General features: G+C 43.4%; 5 protein-coding genes across 8 annotated transcripts; 2 read left to right on the top strand and 3 right to left on the bottom strand.

Moving 5' to 3' along the window:
- Positions 1 to 186: 186 nt before the first annotated feature.
- On the top strand, positions 187 to 3077 carry magt1 (magnesium transporter 1). Its single transcript, XM_077732815.1, has 10 exons — positions 187 to 375; positions 705 to 874; positions 1054 to 1171; positions 1259 to 1399; positions 1639 to 1779; positions 1940 to 2029; positions 2110 to 2173; positions 2313 to 2387; positions 2487 to 2577; positions 2681 to 3077. Exons 1-10 carry the CDS (start codon positions 295 to 297, stop codon positions 2694 to 2696), a joined length of 987 nt encoding a protein of 328 aa, XP_077588941.1. The 5' UTR covers positions 187 to 294; the 3' UTR covers positions 2697 to 3077.
- A 303-nt stretch (positions 3078 to 3380) lies between these two features.
- On the top strand, positions 3381 to 7204 carry tmem129 (transmembrane protein 129, E3 ubiquitin protein ligase). The gene is made up of 7 exons (XM_077732395.1): positions 3381 to 3712; positions 4338 to 4396; positions 4541 to 4798; positions 4993 to 5153; positions 5223 to 5382; positions 5455 to 5527; positions 5670 to 7204. Exons 1-7 carry the CDS (start codon positions 3508 to 3510, stop codon positions 5852 to 5854), a joined length of 1101 nt encoding a protein of 366 aa, XP_077588521.1. The 5' UTR covers positions 3381 to 3507; the 3' UTR covers positions 5855 to 7204.
- Positions 6516 to 11636, bottom strand: atoh8 (atonal bHLH transcription factor 8). Its single transcript, XM_077732396.1, has 4 exons — positions 10710 to 11636; positions 10480 to 10635; positions 9525 to 9716; positions 6516 to 6946 (listed from the first exon to the last, which is right to left on the bottom strand). The coding sequence occupies exons 1-4, from the start codon at positions 11262 to 11264 to the stop codon at positions 6920 to 6922; spliced, it is 930 nt and encodes a 309-aa protein (XP_077588522.1). The 5' UTR covers positions 11265 to 11636; the 3' UTR covers positions 6516 to 6919.
- A 1178-nt stretch (positions 11637 to 12814) lies between these two features.
- On the bottom strand, positions 12815 to 16315 carry rnf103 (ring finger protein 103). 2 transcript variants are annotated; one of them, XM_077732391.1, is made up of 8 exons: positions 15919 to 16315; positions 15605 to 15760; positions 15144 to 15292; positions 14962 to 15077; positions 14455 to 14877; positions 14254 to 14386; positions 14103 to 14189; positions 12815 to 13741 (listed from the first exon to the last, which is right to left on the bottom strand). In XM_077732391.1, the coding sequence occupies exons 3-8, from the start codon at positions 15195 to 15197 to the stop codon at positions 13019 to 13021; spliced, it is 1536 nt and encodes a 511-aa protein (XP_077588517.1). In that variant the 5' UTR covers positions 15198 to 15292; positions 15605 to 15760; positions 15919 to 16315; the 3' UTR covers positions 12815 to 13018. The 2 variants fall into 2 exon arrangements, with proteins under 2 accessions (XP_077588517.1, XP_077588516.1); XM_077732390.1 differs by having other exon boundaries at positions 15605 to 16314.
- A 35-nt stretch (positions 16316 to 16350) lies between these two features.
- abhd18 (abhydrolase domain containing 18) lies at positions 16351 to 20659 on the bottom strand. 3 transcript variants are annotated; one of them, XM_077732393.1, is made up of 14 exons: positions 20500 to 20659; positions 19700 to 19808; positions 19498 to 19582; positions 19276 to 19376; positions 19089 to 19164; positions 18922 to 19006; positions 18740 to 18767; positions 18455 to 18593; positions 18268 to 18357; positions 18069 to 18170; positions 17762 to 17982; positions 17564 to 17691; positions 17317 to 17479; positions 16351 to 17207 (listed from the first exon to the last, which is right to left on the bottom strand). In XM_077732393.1, exons 2-14 carry the CDS (start codon positions 19789 to 19791, stop codon positions 17150 to 17152), a joined length of 1368 nt encoding a protein of 455 aa, XP_077588519.1. In that variant the 5' UTR covers positions 19792 to 19808; positions 20500 to 20659; the 3' UTR covers positions 16351 to 17149. The 3 variants fall into 3 exon arrangements, with proteins under 3 accessions (XP_077588519.1, XP_077588518.1, XP_077588520.1); XM_077732392.1 differs by having other exon boundaries at positions 20495 to 20657; XM_077732394.1 differs by lacking the exon at positions 20500 to 20659 and adding an exon at positions 20067 to 20448.
- Positions 20660 to 20890: the final 231 nt, after the last annotated feature.

Raw genomic sequence — 20890 nt, 5'->3', positions numbered from 1 at the left:
ATATTGATAATTCCTCAGTTTTATGCAATTTACAAACAGCTTGATCTCTACTGTTATTTTTATCACGTATATTGGTATTCATATTGTGATAGTGACGAAGTGTTACCCACAACGGGAAAGCGTCTTCATTAAATAAAGAAGGGGAGGAAAAAGTCAAACATCGCCCGAGGATGGCAGCAATACGCCACACCAGCGTCGAGAGTGCCGGTACTGCAAAGAAGAAGAAGAATACGTGGAACAACCAATGGGAAGTTGACAGGAGGCTGTTGGCCTATCGGTTATAGTGCTGCAAAAATGTCTATGAAACTTCTCATATCGCTAGTCTTCCTTTTTATATTCTATAATGGATCAAGTGAAGCACAGAAGAAAAAAGAGGTAATTGTCTGTCATCGATGAGTGTGAAATCTATAGAAATGTATCGGACACTTTCGTGCGATTTCTAACTCCTTTGGCCATCTTCCTGTATTGAGATGTTAAGCTAACATTATGACTCGTTCTTCATATGCGACTATCACTTCGTTAAGTGTCCCCTTAAAAACAATAGCATCCGATCCGTTCATCCTGTTGTAATACAGTGAATTTATACCTCAATGCAGAGAACTCTTGGACGTGCTATGCTATTTTACTGGGAATGAAAAGCCAACCAGTTTTTATTTTGTTGACAACTGTTCGTTAATGTCTAGTTTTGCCTGTATTTCTCATAGACTCTGTTGTCTGAAAAAGTGAGCCAAATGATGGACTGGACCTCCAAACGTTCCGTCATCCGAATGAATGGTGACAAATTTCGCCGCTTTGTGAAGGCACCTCCCAGAAACTACTCGGTTGTCATCATGTTTACGGCTTTGCAGCCGCAGAGACAGTGTGGAGTCTGTAGGTATGGAGTACACAACATTTGGTGACTTTTTCCCCCCTCCTTTCAGGGTTCTGTCATCAATACAATTCATCATTAGTCCATCTTCCAACAAGGATATAACGGAAGGGAATAAAAAGTGTTGACTTTGAAATGCAACGATAAAAAAGATGGATGATGTTCAAATGCATGTTTCATTTCAGACAAGCAGATGAAGAGTTTCAAGTGCTGGCCAACTCCTGGCGTTATTCCTCTGCCTTCACAAACAAGGTCTTCTTTGCATCTGTAGATTTTGACGAAGGATCGGATGTCTTTCAAATGGTGGGTTGAGAGTGATCGTTTTTGGTCTGAGTTGGTGGCGAAATTATTGGGATTGATCTTTCATTTAGATGTGTGCTTCTTTTGCAGCTTAATATGAACTCGGCGCCAACGTTTATCAACTTCCCTGCCAAAGGGAAGCCCCGTCCGGCTGATAACTATGAGCTCCAAGTCAAAGGCTTTGCAGCTGAGCAGCTGGCCAGGTGGGTGGCGGACCGGACTAATGTACAGGTACGTGAAACCACTTGAAATGGACAATAATAGACTCTAAGCTCATTAAATGTTTGATTCCCGTAAGAAAAAAGATGCATGGATCTTACAATTATTTTCATACCAGTATAATGTGAACCAACTCCCAAGTAAATATGAAAGCCCCTCCGTATAAATGCGGATATATTTCGTACACTATATTTGCTGTTGTCGTACATTTCTCACTTTGTAACTATTATTATTTCAATGTTTGTTTTTAGATTCGAGTCATTCGTCCTCCTAACTATGCCGGGCCTCTCCTTCTTGGCTTTCTTCTCGCTGTCATTGGCGGACTGGCATATCTACGAAGGAACAATTTGGAGTTTCTCTTTAACAACAATGTCTGGGCCTTCTCTGCACTAGTAAATATGACTGGAGTTTCTCTAATATGAACACAATGTATATACATAAAACATACAATGCCCTGGCTCACATGCAAAAAGCGCTTTGCAGCAGTAATCTGTGGTAAAATTGGGAAGGAAAAAAAGATGCAATGACAATTCTAATCCCTTTTGATTTCAGTGCTTTGTCCTGATCATGACATCTGGACAGATGTGGAACCACATCAGAGGGCCCCCATACGCACACAAAAATCCCAATTCGGGCCAAATCGTAAGAGGCACACAGACTTGTAATGATTTTGAATTATTTTCAGTCTTAACCATTTCAGTATTACTCCATTCTTTTCTTAGAGCTACATCCATGGCAGCAGTCAGGCGCAGTTTGTGGCTGAGACACACATTGTCCTACTCTTCAGTATCCTTCACCTATGCACATTTGCTGTTTCGGAACCCGGTACCGGATCACAAAATGAAGTGAAAGTCTTATTTTCAAATGTGCTGTGCTTTTGTCCACATGTTGATGCATAGACGAAACCTTGACCTCCATCAATCAGATGCCGCGGTTACTTTAGGAATCGTACTTTTGTGCGAAGCTGCCAATTCTGATACAGACATTGGAAAAAGGAAAAGTAAGGGAACATTTCTCATTACTACTTAGGAAGACGTATCTATTGCTTTTCACTGTACTGTTGTAAAATGCTCAAAGATATTATGTATGCTTGTGTCAGTTATGAGTGTTGCAGGTATCGCTCTGGTGATGCTCTTCTTCAGTTGGCTGTTGTCCATTTTCAGGGCAAAGTATCATGGATACCCATACAGGTAAATTTTGGATCATTCTACCTTCTGTGAGAATTATGCAAATGTATTTGATTCAGTACGTACGGTGTGCTAAAAAAATGCTTTTTTTTTCTATCCCTTTCAGCTTCCTGATGAGTTAAGACTTGAACTGCATCTTTTTTCCTGACCTGAAGTACCCAAAGTGCCTCCTTTGTGTTATTTTCTATGGGAGTCATGTCACCATAAGCCAAAGATGTGGGCACATTTCACACATTTACACACAATGGGTTTAATAACTGTGTTTTTGTAATTAGGATAATTAGATTCAATAATGGTCTGTCTATAAAAGAAAATTTTATACAGTATGTAACACCAACTACTATAAAAGAAGCATAATATGAGTAGAGTAAAAAATGTGTACAAAGAAACTTGTCTTTTAGAACGCTAAATTATTCACATAACAGGTAAATTACTTATATTGTTCTTTTCAATGCCAACAGATAGATAACTGTAGTTGTCTAATAAATATGTTTGGGTTTCAACCTGTATTTTGTTATACTGTTACCAGTCACTGTTATGCAGTAATAATGGGTTTTCTTTGGGTACTCCAGTTTCCTCCCACATTGCAAAGACATGCATGGTAGGCTGATCGGACACTCTAAATTGATGAGTGTAAGTGAATGGTTGTTTATCTCCCCTGCCTCTGCCCTGAAATCAGCTGGTATAGGCTGCAGCACCCCCTGCAATCCTAGTGAGGCTAAAGCAGCTCAGAAAATGAAATGAGACATTGAATTCAGTAGATGGCAGAAATGAGGCGCTCAGCAAACATTTGCAAGTCTTTCGAGGGCAGTAGGCTCTCATCGTCTACCTTGCTTCTACTTTCTTTCAAGCAACGAAGAAGGATATCACCAGGAATTAACAGCACCAGGATCTGAAATCCGTCCACGGTGTTATCTTGAAATTGACCCAAATATGGAAAGTCCCGAGTTAACGTTCACTTTAGCCTACACAGTTTTCTCCCTCTGTTTTGTATTTACGCCTAATGAGTTTCGTTCGGCTGGGTTGACCATCCAAAACCTGTTTTCCTCATGGTTGGGCAGTGAAGATATGGATTTCATACAGTACCACATCAAGAGGAGTAGCACGACCCTACTGGTCCACTGCGCACTACCACTCGGTACACATAACACATTTGTGCTTTTTTTTATGCCAAATCCTTTTTTTTAATTTGCTTTTGCAACAATCAGTGGTTTGAGAAAGAAATCGAGGAAGTAGTTTTCGAAAATAATCCCATTAAACGACACGAATTCTATCAGATAGGTGGTGCCGGACAAGGGTAGTAAACCCGGAAAGCCAAAGTATTAAAAGTGATTATATTATAGCCCGAAAAGTTTTGCAGAAATGAATTGCAACTTGAATGACAGTTCAAGGAAGTTTGAAAAGTCAAGGGGGCGTAAATACACTTGGAGAGTTGCACCATGTCAACATTAACATGTCATATACGTATGCATATTAGGGGTGTAATGATAAATCGTTCTAAGCGATATTTAAGTGCTTAACCTAAGCACTATAGGTTAATCAGCAATATTTGAAGTTCCCCCAAGAACAATTGTCAAATTGGTTTTTATCTTGATAAATCACTTTTGCAAATTTGGAATGGATTGAGTTAAATTTGTAATTTGATCCAGCTTTTTTTTTAAAACTGACTGACACTGAGCAGATGGGGATCAAATGCAAAAAAAAATATATATATTGTTTTGCATTGTTTGTGTTCCTTTTAAAAAATAGCCTATTCTTTGCAGGTTACTACTTGGGGATGTGTGTTGCTGCTCCAGAAAAACATCTGAAATACGTTCGCCAGGTCAGGCTCTCTTCTGAATATTTTGAATCAAACATGGCTTTCGTGTTCATTACGAATTGACCAAAAACTGACAACTTTTTAATTTGTACAAACTGTTTGAAGAACTGCCTATATCTGTGGTATTGTGTTACTGTCTCCCACCAGATGAGTGACTCTTGGAGGGTTTTTGTCATCCTCTCTCTGTGCCTCCTATCGACCAGCTGTATACTTCTCATCTACTGGTCCCGCCGACATTGGCACAACCATCCTATCAGCAGAGCTCTACAAGCTCATGTCCAGCCTCCTTATTCCAATTGGCACTCAGTGGCCAGCAGCATCAACACAGAGTTCAGACGCATCGACAAATTTGCAACCGGGGCACCTGGAGCCAGGGTCATTGTCACGGACAGCTGGGTGTTAAAGGTCTGTTTATGTTCAAGATATTTCTAAAGTAAATGCAGGATTGTTATCCACCGTGCAAGATATGCAAGTCATATGAAAGGAAAGAGCTGATTGAATTTGAGGATAATTAAATCAAGGGCGGTTAGAATTTTATGATAGGGCCTAGACATTTTTTTAAATCTTTTTCCAATGATTTTTACTTTTGCTTTGACCAGGTGACCACTTACTACGTTCACATGGCCGCACAGAGGGACTCTCACGTGACGGTGACCGAATCCAGGCAGCACCAGCTAAATCCCGACTCGGCTTCTCCCATACAGCTGCTCACCCTCAGAGTACACACCATCAACCCCGCCATTAGATCGTTTGACATCAGGTACCGGTTGTCCTTCCAATGGAAAGACACCACCTGCAACTTACTTTTTTTCCCCTCCTCTATCCTTAGCTTGAACTCGACAGAGTACGCCGAGCTGAGGGAAAAGCTCCACGTTCCCATCCGAAACTCTGCTAATGTGGTGATCCGCCAAACCATTAGCGAACTCTTTCTAGAAACCTTCCAAGCTCACGTGAATCTCAACCAATCCTACTCATTGCCCAGTGGACAGGTAGAATCTGAGGTTGTGTTATGTTTCGGAAATGTAAGCAAGGCATTTCTCTCAATCGCTTTGCATCCACAGGAGGTGGAGCCATGTATTGGCTGTATGCAAATGCCAGCAAACACCAAGCTTGTGAGACTCTGTCATGTTGATGGTAAGTGCATCCGTCATGGCATACATAAAAATCGCGTGCATAACCATTGAATTGCAATCAAATATTTTTTTTGCCCTGTTTTGCCTCTGCATAGTAGAAACTGGCATCCATTCTAAAGTTGATATACTTATGTGTTATACAGGAGCTGACATTGAGCCCGAGTGCGAGCAGTGTTTCTGTCGACCCATGTGGTGTTTGTCCTGTCTGGGTCGATGGTTTGCCAGCCGACAAGACCAGCAAAGACCCGAGACCTGGTTGTCCAGTCGAGTCCCCTGCCCCACCTGTCGAGCCAAATTCTGCATACTGGATGTTTGTGGTGTACATTGACACACACACATTTACGTCTCCATCATGACATTGCCTCAGATGATGGCTAAACAGCTAGCCTTAACATATATTTCCTTATTTCGATCTCTCAGTATGGTGAAAAAGGAGTAATAACATGGTAAATGGGGGGAGTCGGATCATTTACAAAAGGTGTTTGGTTCGTGTAATGCGACGTTACATGTGACTTGCGTTGTCAGATTTATGGTACGAGCACGCAAATGCCAAGTGGTGCTGTAGCACCTGCCTTTTTGACTTTTTTGAGGGGAAAAATGTTCACTGCAGGACTTTTTTTCTTCATTCATCACAATGAAAACAATCGAGGTAACCATTTCTGTTAGCAATTCTACCCAGAGTGTCTTTATATCTTTATATAAGTATTTATTTGAGTCCTTGGTGAATTGGATATGCTAGTGCCCATCCCCCCACCCTCTCCTCCTATTTCTGCTTCAGACTGTCATATGATTGGCTGACTCAAAGCAGACAGGTAGGAGTGTTTTTCCCTTCCTTGTGAAGGTTTGCTGCCAAATTAACAACTATACATCACTGTTACATGGCACTGGCTCAATGTAGACAAAACCAAGTGCAACATTTGGTTCTCAAGTTTTATTTTTTTTCTTTAAAGTTGTTATTTCAAAATATTACAGTTTGTTGTGAGCATAGATTACCATTCCAAAATTCACATTTATTCCGAGTTGGCATCATGAATGGAAAATGAACATTGGGTAAGATATATTTTGACGTAAACATTATATATATATACATAATTTTGACACTTGCTAGTTTAAGTAATGCAAATTAGTTCAAATTTCCACCCAAAACAAAGCATGAATTTGTCAACACCGATTAATGCACTATACAGGTAATCATAAAATTGTAAAGACAACAAAATATTACTCATTAAGTATTTTATCTCTTACATTTATAGCGTTTTTTTAAAAACTTAAATAACCAACGCCTTATAATATTCAGCTCATAGCTTTATGTTACCCGAGTACATGATTAAAACTGCCAGTTTATAATCTGATAAAAGTTTACAGTCTTCATTTAGCTAACGATATCTCGTCTTCAAACATCCTCTGACATCCGGCCCACCTGTTGAGAACAGAAAAAACATATATATATTTTTTTTAATCCCACAATTCCTTTCACATGGATTAAATCATCATTTTGTGTGGCCTGAGAAAGTAAATCACCTTCTGTTTGGGATCAAATTGAAATGAAGATTATAGATGTATATTATATTTGGTTTTTAAATCAATAATTGTACTTTTTTAATCATTTTTTTTTCTTTTTTGTGTTTTTGGTTCAAAAAGCATTTTTTAAAATTGAAAAATAAATATATAAATATTTTATGGTTTGCACTTTAATATTGAAACTACATTTAAAAAAAAGACATTTTCCTTTGCCCAAGAAAAAAAAGGTAAAATAAACATTGTTTTAGAACTATTAAAAAGAACAGAATATTTAGGAATTTTGATCCAGTCCTTATAATCCGATTTAAAAAAAAAAACAACAACTATATATTATATCTAAAAAGGTCCGTCTGGCCCACATGAAATAAAGATGACATTATCGCATCCCGAGTTTGACACCCATTCTCTAGCCAATGATGGAATGAAACCAAAAAAAGTAACAAAAACGTGTTTTTGCTGCTAGCTGTGTACGCAGACTTAGCGTCTCTGCTGGGGGAAAAAAAACATTTAATTCTTGCCAGACATTCACTCAACTCGCTATCACACACACGCACTCACACACACACACACACACACACACACACACACACACACACACACACACACACACACACACACACACACACACACACACACACACACACACACACATACACACAAACATACACAGCCACCCACCCACACACACACCCACACCCCCCTCTTCCTCCTCTCACCCCCTCTGGTCGGTCTCTCGCTGTCTTTCCACCAGCTGCTGCTGTCTGACAAACCGATGATGACTGTGTTTTTCCTCTCCTTGTTTCAAAGTATGCTGGAGCAGATGGCTTGGAGAGGCAGAGTGGGGGAATGTGTTGGAAAGGCTGCCGGGGAATGTGCCAAGTGTGTATGTGTGAGTGTGTGTGTGTGTGTGCGCGCGCATGTATGTGTGTGTGTGTGTGTGTGTGTGTGTGTGTATGTGCACGCCTTTGTGTGTATGTGTGTGGTTTCAGTTCGCGTGCCTTTTCACTGCCCTCTGCCCTTCGTGGCGCCAGCTCCACTTCCCTTCTACTCTAAACATCTGGTGTCTGGGACTTGGAGAAGGCACAGGCACACACACACACACATATACACACAAACACACACACACACACACACACACACACACACACACACTGGCAGAGACATCCTGCAAGTAGGGGGAAAGCCCTCGAGAGAATTTTCATCTGAAGGTTTGATGCTCCAGTTGTATTATTTCATCAGTTGAAGCCATTTAATGAGCAAATTGACGGTGATCCAGGAATAATTCAGGTCAAAAATGTATTTTATATCAAGCAGCTATGATGGATTCTCACTAGGAAAACCTCCAAAATAAGGATTTGAACCCAAATATCAAGAAAATGTATGACTGCCTGAGCTGAATTCAACCAGGTGTTGTCGCTAAATCATTGCGCTCCTTCACAACATTTGTTTTGCCTTTTTTTGCATTTGAAAAATGCTAAAGTACAAGAAGCCATACATTTTTAATGAGAGAACTTCACTTTGGCAGTGAACATTGTTAATTTATTGATTTTCTGTACTCGCGAGGGGTGCTGGAGCTTAGTTGACAACTACTGCTAGTTTGCAAATACAAACAACAACAACAACCAGTCCCTATGAAGTGAAATAACCTTCTATAATTTGGATAAATGATAGCTACAGAAAAAAAGGTCCTGAAATGAACCCAAATCTGTCAAAAGTTGATGCTTTGCCAAGGACAATCAAGCGAGAAACTGCGGAATGCATTTTGCGAAGGATAAGCCAGCCTCCTCGCTCAAATGTTGTCAGCGCCTATCAGACGTTTCGTACCAGTCCTGTTATCTACTTCACAGGCATTTCGCCATTTTGGCTGTAACAACAATCATTTATGGCAATAGACATTTTTCCTTCCTACTCTGAGGAATAAATACTGACTCTAAGAAATGATAATAAGACCATCCAGACTGTAGACCAAGTGAGAAAGTGATGGTGACAAAGCCCTCCTAATTCGTTCAAATTACGATTAGTGCCGTATTTAAAAAAACACTCGACTGGAGTTAACAACTTGCTGATCCAAGAAGTACACGTGGTAATCAAGGAAGAGCGTGTCAGCATGTTATTTGGAATTTTGGAATGCGGGAACGTGGACAGGAAGCCAACAGGCGTGAGCGCAATTGAACAAACATTGGGGCCATTGAGTCAAACTTTCTGTCCTTCTCCCAATTGATCACTATTTTTTTATTCTGAAACATGATCCCATCTGGATCTCTGTCAGTGTAGTGGCCATCCAGTAACGGAATGGTCGCACTTTGTCTCTAAATGGCGACTAGTTGCCGAATTTCAATTGCAAACGTCTGTTTTTTAGTTCTCATTTTGCCATTATGATCTATAGCGCATGACTCATGTTATCTGCAGACGCTGAAAAGAAGGGGAAAAATTCACCTTGTTTTTCAGGATGTAAAATTGTGTGAGTGAATCCTCACCTTCCTCTTCTTGCTCCTCCCCTCGGCTTGGAGGGTCCTAGTGCACTGTTCCACACATTGAGAGAAGCTCTGTCTGGCGTGGCTCGGAGTGGCGTCAACCTCGGCCAACTGAGCCAGGGAGAGGATGTAGTTGCAGGCTATCCGTAATATGGCCAACTTGGACAACTTCTGCCCGTAGGAATAGCAGGGCACCTGTAATCAATCGTTTCAATTAAACTCGCTTGTTAAGTGACCCAAATGGCTCCTCCTGTGTGGAGTTTGCATGTTCTCTCCAGGCCTGTGTGGGTTTTTTATGGGTATTCTCCCCACATTCCAAAGACATGCATGGTAGGCTAATTGGACACTCTAAGTTGCCCTTTAGGTGAATGGTTGTTTGTCTCCTTGTACCCTGTGATTGGCTGCCCACCAATTCAGGGTGTCCCCCGCATCTAGCCCAAAGTCAGCTGAGATAGGCTCCAGCACCCCCCGCGAACCCTAGTGAGGATAAAGCATACCAGAAAACGAGATGAGATGATTCTGACTGCCTATCAGAAATACAATAGGGTAGACTTTTGCTTCCTGTTGTGACTATTATTATTTGTTCTTTTATTGGGTAGATTGTGTTCGTACATAATCATAGACACGATAATCTGTGGGTCCTGAAAATGTTAGGAAAACAGCTGGCTGTTGCTGAGGAAATAATCAATGTCATTGTTCATTTTTGATGTCAAATTGCCAGAGTAGCCTTCAGCTAATTGTGCCTTTGTACTTGATTCACATGTGCAATTGCGATAATGCCAATCGACCACATGATGCTATCAGTAAAAGTGGAGCTAAACTGGTTTGTTGCTAACTTCTCCAAACCAAAACATGACATAGTCTCAATCCTTTCAATACTCTGACTGATTGGGACTCTGTCAATGGCCCTACTTGGGAGTTTTAATGGAGGCTGGCCGTGTGTTTCTGTCAGTCTCACCTGTTTTCTGAGGGCCTCAAAAGCAGCACTGATGGTGTGGACGCGGGTCCTCTCACGGGCGTTCGCCAGGAGCCGTCTGGTCAGTTGGATGGCTTTGACCTCCGGAATGCGTCCGCTTCCGTCGGCGCTCGAGCCTACTCGCTTTCGAGGGGACTCCTAGCAAACAGGTGGCGTCTAAGAGTTAGCCATCTGGTCACAACCGGTATTTGGCCGAGATCGATTGGCTCTACCTTTGGCGAATGGCCACGTCGCTCTACGTGGTCTTGCATTTCGGAGGTCTGAGAGAGGGACCGGGCCGCGATGTGGCCCGACATGGACGGGTCCATCGGAAAGGCCTGGCGCTCGGGTGAAAGGCCGCGTAGGTGGTCCGAGGGTGCCGCGACGGGAAAGATGGAGCGAGGGCCCGCCTTTAATCGGTTGGAGAGCGGCTGAGAGATGGCGGCGGGCCAGTGGACGATTTCCCGATTGGCGAAGGGAGATCCCTGGGGAGCGACGGCGCTGCCGATCCTCATGTCCAGGGCGCCGCTCTGCGGCGGCGCCACTCCCGATAGATGGCGCCGTGCCAACCTGTGGATGGGAGCCGAATCGGGCTCCTCGGGCAAATCCCCCTCCGGCGTGTCGGCCGTGTACCCTTTGGTCCCGTCGGGTTCAAACCCGCTGTAGAGTTTTTTGGGCTCGCGAGACTTTCTCTTGAACTTCTTGTGCGGACTCTGCGTGGCGACAATGGCCGGCTCCATCCCGGGCGACGGAATCCAGTTATTGGTCATTGGATGGGGGTCCTTCATTTCTTTCAAATCCCAAATCCAATGGCAAACAGGGTGCAAAGTACTCCTAAAGAAAATAATCTGGTGGTCTGGTCAAAGGCCGGCGAACATCTTGGCTTCGAACGCAATTCCTCCCGAGAGCGACCGCACGCGGCGTGGAGCCGACAGCCGGCGCGCTGTCATGTGCGTTACTTGAACTTTAGCAGCAGGTTTGGGTCGGCTCCGCTCTGTCTGCATAGCGGCATCTCCAACGCCGGTTGGCCAAGCTGCGGAACGTGTGCGATTCCGCACGAGTCGCCGGCGAAGAGAGACGGCTTTCTCCTGGGAGCGTGCGGCTGGCCGGCGTTCTTTTTGTTTCAGTCCCAGCGAGCGCGTGCGTGCAAACACACACTCTTACACACTCTTACACACACACAGTGTTGAACTACAGTGAAGCTGTGACTGTCTGAGTGTGGCTCCAGCCAGTCTGCATAGCAGCACTGTGAATAACCCACACACACACACTCACACACACACACAGGAGCTGTGTCAAGCCACAGCTGCTGGTGCAAATAGAAAAAAACAATGCAGAAATACTTTGAGAGAGTTGAGGAAATGTTAATGCTATTAATGGTTAATATTAATGGTCAATATTACAAGATGTCACAAAGTGTTTTGAGATGAAGTGTAGGTGGGAGAGTAGCTCAGGAGAGCCGTCACATCCAGCGTTCTTGGTCCGTGGCGACCCCCCTCGTGCTTCCAGGCAACGGGTCCGTGAAATGCTCCTTGCCGTTAAATCCCAGGGAGAACAGCGGCGTGCGTAGTGTTCATGGAAGCAAACATTGAACCTGAGGATGCCTGCCTGGCGTCTGACTGGCTGCAGCTTTCTCTCTCTCTTTCTCTCTCTCGATTTCTCTCTCCTCCCTCTCACCCTCCCACAATCCCCCCCACAACAGAGTAACAGGGTCAAGCAAATGGGAAAATTGTGTTATTGTGAGACTTCAAATTCAAAGAATGATGCTATTATTGATCAAATTGGTAGAAATGCAGTTCATATTGGAATGAGGAAAATCTATTTTAACAGATGTTATATGTTGTAATAATATGGAAAATGGCAATTTTATGAGAATGGCAAGTTGTACTATTAGCCAAAAATATTTAAAAATATATATTACAAAAAACACTTGCAGATGCAAAATCTAATGATTCTTTCATTGTCTGAACTGCTTTATCCTCACTAAGGTCGCGGGGGTGCTGGAGCCTATCCCAGCTGAATTGGTGGCCAGGCAATCGCAAGGCACGAAGAGATGGGCAATTTACAGTATCCAATAAGCCTAGCACCAATGCTTTTTGGAATGTGGGAAGAAACCATAGTACTCAAAGAAAACCCACACAGGCCCAGGAATAACATGCAAATTCCACACAGGTGGATCGGCCTAGATTTGAACCCAGGAGCCCAGGGCTGACATGCAAAATCGAATTATCTCTCGGTAAATACTGCTAATTTCACTGAAAATGTCTCTGAAGTTTGAAGGCTACCCCATGAGTTATAATTATTGAATTCCTTTTCATTGAGTTTGAGTCAGCAGACGTCGGCTAGAACACTTTATTGAAAGAAAGAATATTTTACAAAAGTTCTGCTCCTTGACAAGATTTCCACGTGCTCCCTTTGCAAGTCAGTCTACAACGACATTGCCCCATTCAAGCTACCACATTTACACAATTGAATAGTTGACCCCAAATTTCTACACCCCAACTCATCAACGCAAGGCTGGTTTCCATTGGCATGGGGCGCTTTAGTCAGGCCGCAGCTTCTTCTTGTAGCTGGGCCAACGACACACGGGGCAGCAATGGCGCCCCGCGTCCAGCCACAGCACGATGCAATGGCGGTGGAAGGCGTGGCCACAGGGGAGACCCATCAGTAGTTCTCGGTTCCCAAAGTTCTCCAGGCAAACCACGCACTCCGAGCAGCGCAGAATCCCGTGGGGCCACCCGGGGTCGTCGTCGTCCGCGGGGTACGACGCCGCGCTGTCGCTTTGTGAGGAGCGCTCGCCAGATTCCCCGCCGTCCGAGCTATCCGTCTCCTCGGCCCCACTTCGGAATTTCCACGCCGGTAGAGAGTTAATGTAGTCCGTGCTGAACAGGGGGCGGAGCCAAAGATCGGGGAAGGCCAATCGCTCGACGATGACGCTGGGGTCGTCGTCCCAGTCGGAAGGCGCCTGTTGCAGCGAGGCGATGGGGTGGAGCAGATAGGATGTGTACCAGTCCCACAAACTGGCCAACCACTCCAGGTTGGTGCTGCTGTCCTCCTGGCTTCCGTTTCCGCAGCGGCGTTTCTTCTCAAAATAGTCCACCAGCAGGCCGTGGGCCAAGTAGGTGGACAGGAAGAGAGCCGGGTGGGAAGAATAGAAGGTCCAATCGGCTCTCACCACGCTGGCCAGTGTGGTGGTGTCGGCGTAGCGGAGTATCTTCAGACTGTAACCATAAACTGCCTCCAGGTAGGACAGTTGCAGGAGAGCCTTGGTGGAAAGAGTTTGATTTATTTAATAAGGGTCAGCACATATTCAGATTCATTTAATCTATATTAATGTGCATGTATATTTAATTAAGGAAGATTGTAGCTGAGGTCTTATTTGCATTTTTAGTCCTTTGTGTAGGTAGTTAGGGTACAATTTAGTTTAAATTGAGAAGTCAAAGACAATGTTCTTTTTAGGCTCTAATTATCTTTGTAAACAGGATGATTTTTTAATTTAAAAAAAATTCCCTCCCAAAAATGCAACTTATTTTCCAGTTGTATGTATTTCTCTTTTCTTTACGGCTCGTTGGCTATGAATGCAGTATGAGAACTCATTTTCAGAATGATATACAACATTTTCCTACCAGAAATGGAAGCCAGGACACCAAGAGGATGGAGTTGTAGGTCCCGAGTGTCCGGATGAGCACGACAAAACGTTTCACCGTCGCCCCCTAGGCACACACGCAGATCCAAAAAATAGTGAACTTGCTACAGCTGCTAATGAAATGTAACCACCTGTGTAATGAAAAGATCCATCCACGCCAACAGATTGATGAGGACCAGACTGAGGATAAAGAGGTCGTTGACCTCTGGCTGAAGCGACCGCAAGAAGGTGTCCATGGCGGCCACGGACAAAAACTCCCCCGTGCTGCGAGAGAGACGCACAGATCTTTAGTCTGACGCCGGTCAACGACCTAAATCAGCTGGAATGGTCACCTGTTGCCATAGTGATAGACGCCCTCTGGCATCTTCAGGATGTAGGCGGGGCTTTGCCTCACGCCAATGTCCAACAGGCTGCTGCGGTTGTCCCAGCGACTGACATCCACGAAGACAAAGTCAATCCTGCCGGTGAACTTGACGGATAGCGAGGAGAAGAAGACGGGTGGCTGAGGCAGCGGGGCGAAGAGAAACATCTTGAGCGGGTGACCCGGGTCGGGGTGCCACTCTTCCAGCAATTTCTCTGAGCGCCACAGCGTCTTGATGTGCTGGGACATGTGCCAAGTCATCCAACGGAAGATGTGCTCGGGCTCCACGCGACGCCCGCCGTACTCTTTCAACGCCACTTTGCCCTTGGAGGCCGACGTCTGCGGGACTGACATGATGAGGGTGGAACGCTGCCAGCCGCGTCTCAGGCACGACCTTGAAGACAGAGCAACGTCTATGTAGCGGCAGCTAGCGGATATCTTTGTATTTCCCTTTAATTGAAAAATTGTTCCTTCCTACCTGTGGTCATGAGAGCAGTTGAACGTCCCAGTTCGGATTCCAAACTGGGAGACTTTCTGCACCATTTTCCCCCAGTTGGACTTACTGAGCAGAGCTTCTCGGTCCTGAGCGATCACCTATAAACAAACACACAAAAATGTAAATCCATGCGTCTTGTTGGACGCTAAGGTGAAGTCATTTACCTGAACCAACCAGATGCCATCTTTGGTATCCTCCACTAATTCATAGAAGTGCATCTCTCCGCTGAAATGTGTGCTGCTGGCATCGCCCGCCTCCGTTTGCTCATTCTCCTTCTTGATGGCCGAGTATAACTCGCCGTGCGTCAGCTCTCCTGGAGAGCAAATACTGCTTACGCAATGGAAAGTAGCAGATTGCTCTGTGCTGCGGCAATGTTGAAAATAACGCCATTTCATTGCAGTCGCTCAGTTATTTTTTGCATCTTTTTGGGGAATGGAAAAATTTTGATGTTTACACAAAGTTGTTAAAGTGAGTCATGATTTTTTTTTTTTAGCCAGACATCTATGGGATTTTTTTCTTCTTCTCAATAGTACACAGACAGCCAAAGTTATAGCAGATCCTCCAAAGGGTCTCAGGTCCAGCACTCACAAATGTCTCCATCACTAGTGTTCATTTGAAGCTTTACCTGATTTCTCCACCAGTTGGCTGACCTCCTTCTTCTCAGCCAGCCCAGCGTAGCCCAGGCCCCGACACTCCAGGATGGTCTTCAGCTTCTTATAACTTAGAGAAACAGGGTCCACCAGCTGGGTGGCAAACACCCCGGTCTCGTACCAGACCACCGCTTCGAATATCCGAGCCAGCATAAACAAAACGATGAAATACAAGAGCAAAAAGAACATCTTGAGCCACATCGTACAGCTGGACGACGAAGCGCAGGCAGCTTGCGAGAGAATTCTTCGGTCAGCTTGCCTCGACTTCCAGACATGGGATTCCACCAACCTTCTCCCGTGGATTATTGTGCTATTTTCCCCAAAGAAAAGGAGTCGTCGTGTTTTTTTTTTTTAGTCAGGCACCTTCATGTTCGGTCTTGGGCAGGAGGGGGCGGAGGCGTTAATTCCTGGCTAGCACCGAGTCTGCCCACTGTCAACAACTAGCCCATTAGCTTAGCATCCCAGGTGCTTTTTCAGGCCCTGGTGATGTAATAAGCGCAATAAAACAGCGATCTAGTCACGTGTCGGTTGCAAGGCGTCCGATCCCGTCAACAGACTGGAAGGCAGGACGGCGCCGAGGTTTAAATCACAGATATTTTCATCGCGAAACAAATTCAATAAGTGCACATACGCAATTGCTTCGATCAGCTGACGTTGGAAGCTGACGTCATTTCCCTTGAAACCATCGCGTGGAGACGTTCCAAAATAAAACACAACTAGGGACTATTTTATCCGAGAACTTTTATTTTCTAAGAGCTTCCAGTGAAAAAGATAACAATTAGCCCATATTATGTTGTACATACAGAGTTGACAAGATATGCGTATCTTTAATATTTATTATAACAACAACAAAACAGTTTCTCAAGTCTGTAAACTGTTTTGGGAAGTGAAATTGTGGAGATAAAAGTGCAAAACACATCTCTCTATTTTCTCTGTCCAAGTACCGAAGCAATGCTTGAAAATTTCTTCATCAATTATAAGGTAATCAGGTTTAAAAATGCCACTTTGTTCACAAAATTTGCCAATTTAATTGAAATGATTTATTATCAGGTGGGTTACTACTCGTCCCACCAGTAATAAATAGTATAAATTTGACAAATCAAATCACCTTTCTCATCATTTGTTTTTAATAAAGCTAAACAAAAGGGAGTTCTTTATTTACCGTAAAGACCATTGCCACACGAAAGGCACTGAAGATAGATATATAAATATATGTCGATCTATATGTATAATGCATGGGAGGTGTGTTGAAAACTTTATGGACTTGGTACCTGGAAACAACAAACCTTTGATTTTATATGATGTATTCACAATAAAATGATTAAAACAGCTATGCAGGCAAATTGGTGGCAAATTAGTAAATGTGTGTTTTAAGAAAGTCACATCAGTAATCATAATTGGAAAGAAAAACTAAAAGCTGCACTTTGACATTTGCCTGGAAAGGCTGACGGATAAATTGCAAGTGGACGTATTGTACGAAAGTGTAAGAAAAAAAACACACACACACAAACACATCAGAGCTACAGAAGATGGGGATACTTCAGGCAGAATCTGTTGAATGCGTCATAGATGGCCTGCCTAGGAAAAACAAAACATAAAAGCCATTAAAATACAAACACCCCCATAAGCAACTAGTAACTGTCACATACACCAAATATGGCATTGAAAATGACAAAAAAAGTCATACCTGAAGACGTTCTGTTTAAACAGATAAGCACTGATGTGTCCTCCTTTCAAATAGCGGACTTCACATCCTGGCCAGATCTCCTGCAGACTAAGAACCCCCGTACGAGGAACATAAGCGTCCTCTTTGGCCTGCACCACGATGATAAGACTGGTATCAACGGGAACTGGGGGGAACAAAAATACAAATGCTTCCAGTTACCACAGCGGAATTCACATTACATTCCATAAGCACTTTGACACACACACACCAGAAAAGTTGGCCATGTGTGTACACTCGTCCATAACTCCCTTCATGAAGCTTATGGACTCGCTGTGTAATGTTGGCCGGCCCATTTTGTCCGGATCTGCCTTCACTGACTTCTTTGCTTGGAAGCCCCTTGAGGAAAAATCAATACAATTCAGCATACATATCATCACTGTACTTTTGCTAGAATGCCAATCCCAACCTTGGTACTGCCTTAAAAGTCTTGGTGCTGTCAACTTCTAATATTTTGTTCAGTTGGGATCCAGCCACGTCTTCTCCAATCCACAGGCCGGGCCTAATTTCTGCTTTCCTGGTATAACACCCCACTGACACTTCACTAGGCTGGTCGAGCAGATGCTCCAAAGAATTCAGTCCACCCGATGAGTGCTTTACAATCTCTTGAGCCATCTTGAAGGAGTCCGTCTAACAAATGGAGACAAATTGGATGAGTTGACCGGTCAAAATATTGATCCCTCAAAAATGAGTGGGTGATCTGGTGGAAAACAAACCCCACAATACTCCAACATCTCAATGATCTCTTCTTCATACACTGAGTTGATGGCATATTGCTTCTCCAGCTCTGACCAATTCACTGCTTTACTTAGGACGCCCTATATATTTTTTCAATTGCAATAAAACTATTAACAACATAGATGCCAACCTGAGTAAACAAAGGAATCTAAACCTTCACTTGAGGTTGAAGATTACCGTGGTGAAGACACTGGAGGCAGTGGACCATGACAGACAAGGAATCAGGGGGATGGGTTTTGGCCAATTAGTCACGGCTAAGGACGACATCTATATAGACAAACAAACGATTATTATTATTATTTTTTTTACAATTATTACAATTCTGGAGGCCAGTGAAAGCATGTGGAATAACACTATCGCTTACATATCCTCCCATGGAGATCCCGGTCATCCCAATGGGTGAGTAGCCCTCGCTCTCCAGCCAATGGAGAAGCACTGAGGACTCCAAGATCAGAGCTCCACCCATCACAAACAGGTCTGAAACATTTTTGAGACAGGACCTCCTAAAAAGAAAAACAGATTTTGAAGGGAATGAGAAAAGCCCCACTGATTGGCAGGGATTGGATCTGGCAACCTTTCCGTGGTACACAATGGTTGTTAGGTTTAAAATGTGTGGGCTAGTTTCAGTGATTAAAAGTTTACTACTTACAACTGGTCTTTGGGTTTACGATAACCATGTAAATAAAAAAAAAGCAAAGTCAAGGAAAATACATTTTTGGAAAAGCAAAACTAATTGGATGGCAGAAAGAACATTTCAACAAAATACTAATTTAGACACTACGTAAACATAAAAGAAAATGCACGCAGTGTGCAAGAACAATGGAAGGATATAATAGGGGTTTTCCAAAAGTAGGGAAGCCATTCCTGCTTCTTTGACCATTGGCCTGGCCATCAGGGTCCTTCGCCGCCAGAAAAACTGCAATGGGCACATCCCGGTTAAAATCAAATCTAGTATTGGCACATTGACACGAGGTAGTTTGAAGTATAAACGCACTTACATGGTCTCCAGTCCCAGCCAAGTGGATACATACTGGTCTGTTGCCTTGCCACCTTTTAGGAACTATAAACTGAAACCTGTCAAACGCAAGGGAGAGTCAACGTCAACGTGTTACAGAGTCAATGCCGTTTGTATTCAAACCGAGCCTTAAAAGAAGATCAATGAATAGAAATCGGGTTTAGTTATGCCTTGCTTTCACAGATTCAGTTGGCAGAATTCCGGGAACAAAGTGCTCCAGAGGGGAAATGAAGACCCCGTCATGGATGTAACAATCTGCATGGGTCTCTGTCTATGTGCAAATGCAGAAAAATACATGGATACATTAAAATCAACCATGGGAAAAGGGGCTCAATCAGGTCATTTTTCAGAGGATCGATATCTGCTAAAAACCTTAATACATACTGGCGTACCTTGTTTATATACACTGGATAGTCCTTGGGCACCAGAGACCTGCACTTCTCCCGGTCTGCAATAATCTTACGGAATTCAAAGATTCTACAAAGGACAAACCCAAAAGTTGAAAGTCATTGGCCACGTTTTAAATATCAGTTGCGATCATAAAAATCAATAGTGACCAACAACAACAACCATTGGCAAGGTTGCCTTCACTACCTCTTGAGATCTTCAGGCTTTCCCCAACCCCCAATGAAGAGTTTGCTGAGGAGGAGCCTTCTGTAAAATACATCCAGTCGACTCACACCCATGGGCCAGCATCAGGCATCTGATAGAGAAGAAAAATACTTTGAAATACATGGATCGCCATTTTTGTTGGAATACGTGTTTCAATTGTGTGTTCAATTGTCATTTCAAAATGAATATTTGTATAGAACCAAGTTTAAAATAAGGTCGGGTAGTGTGATCACATCATTCGAAATCTATAGCGAGAATATGATCGCATACTTTTCACCTCACCTGACACAAAAGGTCATGCCTTCTGTGTGTGGTGACCTTTGTTCTGCATTGAATTGAATGCACTTACCGTAAGTAAGCAAACAGACGCGCACCAACAATCTGCACTGCCTGTGGTTAGAGATCCACGAAAAAGTCGCAGCTTTTTTGAAAAACGAATAGTAACCGGTTAAAACGTTGTGTGAAAACGTTTACCATGTATTGAAATTATTGCAGAACAATGTCAGAAAATATGTCAAGTGTGCGCATGTACTACTGACAAGACCAAACACATTCTTGCTCTGTTTGCAGGGAAACCGTTAACCAGTCAGTGACGGGTCGCCGTATCATGGGTTGAAAAAAAGAACGTTCATAAGACCGTCAGGTCGAGTAAAAACATTGGTTTTCTGAAGTTTAATCTGTAGCGATCACTAGCCTAGCATTCTCATTCATTCTATGATGAAAGTGTTGCACAAACATGCAGACATTTCACTGATAACGGTTAGAATGGAAAATTACCTCACTTTATGCATAAAGTTCACAGACGTCGCTGTCTTTTCTGGTAATTTATTGGCAGATAGATAAACGGTATTGTAGCCTCCGGATAGGATGTCATTCTCGTGTGATGCATACGTAGAGGCTGAATTCCAGAGGCTGATCCGTGCGTCAATCTTCGCCATGTTGGATGTGGAAAAACGAATCTGTTTCTTATTTTCACGTATTTGATATAAAATCGTCAAAATAACTTTACCAAAGCGTTAAGGTTTGTTCTTGATTATTTTAAAAACATCAAATAACTTTTTCCACATTCGAACCATAGCAAGAGGGCGTGGTCTCGCCAGAGAGGCGTGTCTGTGATTGACAGCCGAGCAAAACGTGCCCAAATGGTGTTGCCTTCAGGAAACATGGGTGCTT

Source organism: Stigmatopora nigra, chromosome 14, assembly GCF_051989575.1.
Source record: "Stigmatopora nigra isolate UIUO_SnigA chromosome 14, RoL_Snig_1.1, whole genome shotgun sequence".
In the NCBI taxonomy this organism is placed as follows: Eukaryota; Metazoa; Chordata; class Actinopteri; order Syngnathiformes; family Syngnathidae; genus Stigmatopora; species Stigmatopora nigra.
The sequence above is the reverse complement of the archived record's forward strand: the minus strand, read 5'-3'. Positions and strand labels throughout refer to the sequence as shown.

What these genes read in the sequence shown, in the direction of transcription:
- tmem129 (XM_077732395.1), top strand. Translation starts at nt 3,508, where the DNA reads ATGGAAAGTCCCGAGTTAACGTTCACTTTAGCCTACACAGTTTTCTCC. An exon ending in ACTCATTGCCCAGTGGACAG is followed by an intron (nt 5,383 to 5,454) that starts GTAGAATCTGAG and finishes TTGCATCCACAG; the next exon opens with GAGGTGGAGCCATGTATTGG. An exon ending in GAGACTCTGTCATGTTGATG is followed by an intron (nt 5,528 to 5,669) that starts GTAAGTGCATCC and finishes TGTGTTATACAG; the next exon opens with GAGCTGACATTGAGCCCGAG.
- rnf103 (XM_077732390.1), bottom strand. Translation starts at nt 15,830, where the DNA reads ATGTGGCTCAAGATGTTCTTTTTGCTCTTGTATTTCATCGTTTTGTTT. An exon ending in CCAACTGGTGGAGAAATCAG is followed by an intron (nt 15,293 to 15,604) that starts GTAAAGCTTCAA and finishes TTTGCTCTCCAG; the next exon opens with GAGAGCTGACGCACGGCGAG. An exon ending in ATGGCATCTGGTTGGTTCAG is followed by an intron (nt 15,078 to 15,143) that starts GTAAATGACTTC and finishes GTTTGTTTATAG; the next exon opens with GTGATCGCTCAGGACCGAGA.
- abhd18 (XM_077732393.1), bottom strand. Translation starts at nt 19,791, where the DNA reads ATGGGTGTGAGTCGACTGGATGTATTTTACAGAAGGCTCCTCCTCAGC. An exon ending in AAGCCTGAAGATCTCAAGAG is followed by an intron (nt 19,583 to 19,699) that starts GTAGTGAAGGCA and finishes TGTCCTTTGTAG; the next exon opens with AATCTTTGAATTCCGTAAGA. An exon ending in ATCCAGTGTATATAAACAAG is followed by an intron (nt 19,377 to 19,497) that starts GTACGCCAGTAT and finishes ATTTGCACATAG; the next exon opens with ACAGAGACCCATGCAGATTG.
- atoh8 (XM_077732396.1), bottom strand. Translation starts at nt 11,264, where the DNA reads ATGAAGGACCCCCATCCAATGACCAATAACTGGATTCCGTCGCCCGGG. An exon ending in GACGTGGCCATTCGCCAAAG is followed by an intron (nt 10,636 to 10,709) that starts GTAGAGCCAATC and finishes CCTGTTTGCTAG; the next exon opens with GAGTCCCCTCGAAAGCGAGT. An exon ending in TTGAGGCCCTCAGAAAACAG is followed by an intron (nt 9,717 to 10,479) that starts GTGAGACTGACA and finishes GATTGATTACAG; the next exon opens with GTGCCCTGCTATTCCTACGG.
- magt1 (XM_077732815.1), top strand. Translation starts at nt 295, where the DNA reads ATGTCTATGAAACTTCTCATATCGCTAGTCTTCCTTTTTATATTCTAT. An exon ending in ATCCCAATTCGGGCCAAATC is followed by an intron (nt 2,030 to 2,109) that starts GTAAGAGGCACA and finishes TTCTTTTCTTAG; the next exon opens with AGCTACATCCATGGCAGCAG. An exon ending in AGACATTGGAAAAAGGAAAA is followed by an intron (nt 2,388 to 2,486) that starts GTAAGGGAACAT and finishes TGCTTGTGTCAG; the next exon opens with TTATGAGTGTTGCAGGTATC.